The sequence below is a fragment of the Myotis brandtii genome, unplaced genomic scaffold (assembly GCF_000412655.1).
Source record: "Myotis brandtii unplaced genomic scaffold, ASM41265v1 scaffold235, whole genome shotgun sequence".
Taxonomy (NCBI): domain Eukaryota; kingdom Metazoa; phylum Chordata; class Mammalia; order Chiroptera; family Vespertilionidae; genus Myotis; species Myotis brandtii.
Genome location: NW_005358857.1, coordinates 756,879 through 762,731, shown reverse-complemented (window position 1 = coordinate 762,731; position 5,853 = coordinate 756,879). Strand labels below are relative to the sequence as shown.

The 5,853-nt window shown below is 45.6% G+C and overlaps 1 protein-coding gene across 1 annotated transcript in view; it reads right to left on the bottom strand.

Annotated features, from left to right (window-relative positions):
• RNF220 (ring finger protein 220) overlaps positions 1–5,392 on the bottom strand; it is a 228,736-nt gene extending 223,344 nt beyond the window's left edge. The window contains exon 1 of the mRNA XM_014540045.1: positions 4,676–5,392. Coding sequence (XP_014395531.1) covers positions 4,676–5,300 — 625 coding nt within the window. The 5' untranslated portion in view covers positions 5,301–5,392. The remainder of the gene's footprint in view (positions 1–4,675) is intronic.
• Positions 5,393–5,853: the final 461 nt, after the last annotated feature.

Here is a 5,853-nt window from a genome sequence, read left to right as displayed (position 1 = left end):
GGCCAGCTGCTCTGCAGCCATCAGGGACCGCTCCCGTCCAGCCCGGCCCCACTTTAGCTGTGCAAACATTTCTTTATCCCAACAAGACAATTAAACCCAGCAGCATGAAAAGGAGTCTCCATGACTGTGTTGGGAGTGAACAACCAACCACACACATCACAGGAGTTCTTAAAGGGACTCCGGGAGAACCCGGGGAGCAGCTGAGCAACAATCAGGCGAGGTCTGGGCAGTCAGCAGAGGGGAAACCATCTGACCATCTCGGTCTGGTGATTTGCTGACCCTTTCACAGTGGTCATCTGCTCCAGCTACAATCCAGGAGTTCAGCCTGGTGACCTGAGAACTGCCCCCAAACATTCTTTCCAGCAAGAACAATTCTCCTAGAAGCCCAAATTAGGGTCCCTGTCCACCCCAACCCCAGGCCCTTAGGAAGTATCCCCCCTAACAACACCCCTATGATGTAGCTGACCCTCCTCAGTCTGGGCTGCTTGGGGCCTATGTACCCTCAGGTATTTGAGTCTTAGAACACAGGGTCTTAAATGGCACATGCCTTTATAAGGCACATTTCCAAGTACAAAATACCATTTTCTACTCAGGGCTTTTAGTATCTGAGAACAAAAGTAGAACATTCTGCAGTTGCTGTGAGCTACCAGTTGCCTACCTACCTGTGAACCTGCCTAACCATAGGAAAGGCCAAGATACGAGGGTCACATGTGATCAGTGCCCATCCCTGAGGTGAGCCAGAAGGTAGGGCCAGTCATTGCTCCAGTTCTGGTCCCTCTCAACCCTCGAATAAGCATGCATACAAGCCAAGTCCAACAGGGGCTGAGTGGGTAGACGGTCAGGCTGGCCAAAGACTGCATCACTCAGGCAGAAATCTAGGCACAGGGGTGGTCCAAAGAAAATTAGGAAATGAACGTGATAAGAGCCAGAGTACTAAGGGGGTAATAAATATATAGATTCTAGCCCAAGGCGGCAGACAATACGTATCTTCCCTTTGTTGTAAAGTTTCCTTAATGAGGAAATGTTTATTTTAAAAGCCCTGGGAAACATATCTGTAGACACTTCATATGTAAGACACACGTGGACTATTTGTAATTGGTCCATAAATTTTAGCATCATTTCCCTGGACAAGGAGCCCTGGGAGACTGGTTCAGGGAGTGACAATAAACAGGAGTTACCTCAGTCCCCTTCCTGGGGAATTATGCATCCTCCACGAACGGCTTCTCACAAAATAGTTCTCCCTTTTTCCAGGGCAAATAAGTCAGTCCTGTAGAGTAAAGGCTTCTTTTTCCCCATAGAGCCCAACACCTACCTTGGGAATCACCTGTGATGCCAGGTAGATGAACAGGCAAGCAAACAGGAATCATGTACTAGGAGACACAATACTTTACCCAAATAGCTACATTTTTTTCCTACAAAAAAATGGATATTTAATCACAAAAGAAATCCTGCCTACCAGCACTCAGATTGAAGGAAAGAACATGTGTACATTACACCATGTCTGCAGGCCCCTCTCTCAAATGCTCTCACATGTGAACGTATCTGCATATGGATATAGTGTGTGAGCAGGGGGTGGCTGCAACCGTAAAAACTGTCAGTGTTTCCATTGTAAAACTGATTTTTCATTGACCTAAAACTCAGTCATAAAACTTCTCTATGTAAGGGACACACACACACACCCAGTAACACCACCACTACCACCAACAACACCACCCACTACCACCACCACCACCACCACCACCCCTGCTAAATGCTTATTTAGGAGTTTTACTGTTGTATTTAATGAAAAAATTTTTTACACTTTATGAAAAAAAATTGTTTATATGAAGAGAACTGAAAAATGAGTCAACCATATCAGAAATTAACTCTAAATTTTAAGAATAAAAACTAAAATATGTATGGTTTATATTTTATTATATTGGCAGTCTGGGCAAAAGGCACTTAACCTATTACTTTACTCTTTTGAACACTTTCTATTCTCTCTCCTCTTGCCTTCCCATCCCCCTCCCTGCCCCATCTGCCCCTCAAGCTCTCCCTTTGGAAGCAGTCTTGTATACTGTCACTCGATTATCTGAGAAATATTACTTATTTCAAAACGGTTCTGTAGGGAGGACCTGAAAGGCATCTAGTGGGAATAATCAGGCCTTCTAACGGCCCTTAAATATGTATTTACATAAAACAGACCATAAATATTCTGACACACATCAGCATATGACAAGAGCCAAGAAAGCTGCTACAGACTTTGTCACGGGGCCTCTTCAACCCTTCCCGACAGAAAAATGTTTCTCCTGCCTTCCAAACACTCAAAATCAAAAGCACAGATGCTACGCAGTACCACCCTGTGACGGCTGCCACACTGTCCGAGGAAAGGAAAGAAAGAGGAGCACAGATCCAGGGTTATCACTGGGCAGTCTCCTCTTCACTTGGCACCTTTGTTTTTTGCTAAGGATTAGTCCCAAATGCAACTCTAGATACTAATGTGGGTATACAAACATCACACACTCACATGCACACCCATAGGTTGAATATCTGTGATAGAGAAAAAAGGAGAACACAAACTACTCTCTAAAGGAAGAATATTTTAAACAAATAGAGGGAGAATGGGCTCTAATTTATGTAACCGTACAATTTGAAATAAAGAAGTTTCCCCACCCTTCTGATCAGAATCTCATTAATTTCAAGGTCAGAATTCCATTTCACTTTGGGAGACAGACTCATTTAATTTTTCTCCACCCAGGCGTATTCCTGTGTGAGGGATCCATCTCCATGGGGGATGGCACCACCACACAATGCAAACCAGGCAAACAGAAGAGTTATGGCTTTGACACTCAGAGGGGAATGGATATCCACATCTATGAGTTCTGACTTGACTAACAAGCTTCCTCCTGGCTCTGGGGGTCTGACACAGGTTTGGGCTAAAAAGATAGATGGAGACAAGCTGGATATGTTAGGAGAGAAGAAAGGAATCTTGATCTGCAGATGTTACTTTGTGGCACATTATTTTTGAAGAGGGTTTCATTTTCAACTTGTAGTTGCAGAAAAAAGGGGCAGAATTTGTCACACCCTAATCCAGGGCAGTTTTAGCCAGAGGTCAGATTACAGCTAGCCTTGAGCACTTGCACATTGACAAATAAAAACTAAACCGAAATAAAATTAAACAGACCAACACAAAGCCAGCCTATGTTCAGCAGGTAGGTATATCCAAAAAGCAGGATCCTAACACACACATCAGCTGCACAGAAAGGGAAAAGGTGGAAGAGGGGCTAAAGCAAAAGTGAGAGAGCACACGGGCAGTTGTGCTGTCACATAGCAGCCTTCTCCCTTTAGTGGGGAGGTCTCAGGCTTACAGAGGCTGACATAAAAGACACACTTGCAACATATTTCAAAACCAAAGAGCGATGGATTTACAAGGCAGGTTGATTTTATGATGACTTTTATTGAAAAGGTACGCTGGGTTTAGGCAGATGCCTTTTAGCGCAGGAAAGTTAACACAGTGCCTAATTCAAGGAGACAGCCTGAGGAAGCAGTGCCGACAGGGGAGAGAGCTGCAATGTCTCTATTACTCTCCTCGGCATCATAAAGAGAAGAGAAAAAAAATGGTATTCGTGTTGGTAGTTATAGAGAGGACGGGAGCACAAGACATAGAGAAGAGGGGAAAGCAAACCTCAGATGTAGTTTTCTTAAGAAAACAAAATGAAGCAAACCTTAGAACAAAGGGTTGGGTGGGAAAACACCCTCAGTTCATAAATTTTCACCAGACTTGAAGAGAACTGCTCTGTCTACCCACAGCCCAAAAGCTTTAAAACACAATTATTTTCTGGTTATATTCTATTATAGTAGATGAGAAGATTGCAGGGTTCAGCAGTCGCAGTCTACAAGTTCCAAATCAAGGTTTAGTTCCAACTATTAGTGAGGGTAGCCAGAGCCCAAAAAGGCACTTGGAGAACATGAGAAAGCTGTTCCTTAAGCAGAAATTAATAATAATTGTGAACATCAAATATGGAGCAGTCACATGGGTCAACCATTTCTAGTCCTAAAAGTGGGCCCCTTAATAAGCATCCAGCAAACCTGTAAAATCCCAAGAGAAGTCAGCTTTCTAGCCTTGCGATTGCAAGGAAAATACAACTGTTTGAAATGTTTTATGGTGATTGACGACACCTCTGTCCTGCTCTGAAAAATAGCCTGATATGGACAAGGGCTGAGAGTTGTGACAATAAAATCACGTGGAGTCCACTGGATGTGATACAATGGAAAAGCTAAAATCTAATACTGAGATCAGAGAAACATAATGAGGACAGCAAAGAGAGGAGGGATGGATGAGTTTCTCCAGGCCCCCCAAATTCCCTTGGAACCTACACTTTCCAATGAAATGACATTCACTCCTGGTGCCTATATGGCACCCCTCTTCACTCCAGAGTCCCCAGGGAATAAGCTAATCATGCCCTGCAGAGAAAGGTATTGTGGAGGCCAACTTGCTACCTTCAGGAAAACATTTCCTACAGAACTCTCAATGCTTACTGACAGAGACAAGTAAAGGTTAGTACTCCATAGCTATGGAATGGGAAGGAACTGGCCCTTCCCACTACTAGGAACAGGAAAAAGGCCACGACCTGTTGAACACTACTGTAAGGCAGGGCTTACTGGGGGTAGGGAAGGCTCACACCAAAGTACTTACATCTGTCATTCCGGTCCTCTGGGCTAGATGAAGCTTCTCGATCCGAAATGAGGCCGGAGACAGCAAAAATCTTCTTCCCAGTGTCATCAACCTTAAGTGAACTGGGGGAACTAGATGGCAGCTGTGTCCCAAAGTCATATTCCTTGCCATCTGCATCTGAGAAGCGCAAGTGGGGAGACTCTGTGTCATGGCAGTTCTTCAGTCTCTTGGCGGGCGTGAAGGCCGACTGGTAACTCTCCCTGTCCTCAGTGGAAGCGAAGGGACGGAAAGCGCCGACACCACTGTGATTCAGCATACTGATTGGAGTGCAATCTAGATTTGGGGGAGCAAACTGGGGGTGGAGATGTAGTAAAGAAGGGGGGAAATCTCGATTGGCAAAAGTGCCCGGCACCCCACCCTGCCGATGGTACATCGAGGCAAAGGTGTAGGAACCGTTGGTGAATGGAATGTGCACGTCCTTGTCTACTGAGACAGGTACACCAAAGGGTCGTGGCTGCTGACAAGGGATGGAAGCATCTCGGCTGGCCTCAGCCGTGGACGCCAGGACCATCAGTGCTGGGGATGCCAGCGGGTTGGGGAGGTAGGATGAGTTCTCCATCTTGAAGGCTGCCCGGTGTAAGTCCATTGGAGTTTCTTCCTATGGCCCGCGTCACACAAGAAGCAGTCTTCCCTGGGAGGGAGGCTGAGGGGCACCTTGGATCAGGGCAGGGGATGTTACTGGGGAATCATCCCCTTCTAAGACCTGCAGAAACAGCAAAGAGAAAAAAAGAGGAGGAAGAAAGGTTAGGGGGAGGAAAAAAGGGGAAACCCCAAGTGATCGAAACACCATCCTTCTGGCTTACAGATGCTCAGGCAAGAGACACCACAGGCTTTAGGAGCCAGTGGGCAGCAGCATCAGACCATTTTCATTCAGGAAAATCAATAGACAACTTACTGTGATGTACGCGTAGCTGACTTTGGTCCCTACACGTTCCGGGTGAAATGCGCCTGAGCCCAGCAAAGGGAAAAAAAATCATAAAACCTCCACATACACTATTCCCTGAGCAAATGAGCTTTGGAAGACCAAGTCACCCAGTAGATTAGGTGGGGGGTCTATATTTTAAAGGGTTTCCACCTGCATACGCCACTCATGGCAGGCCTGATGTTCAAACAGAGACTAGGATCCACCTCTACGATAC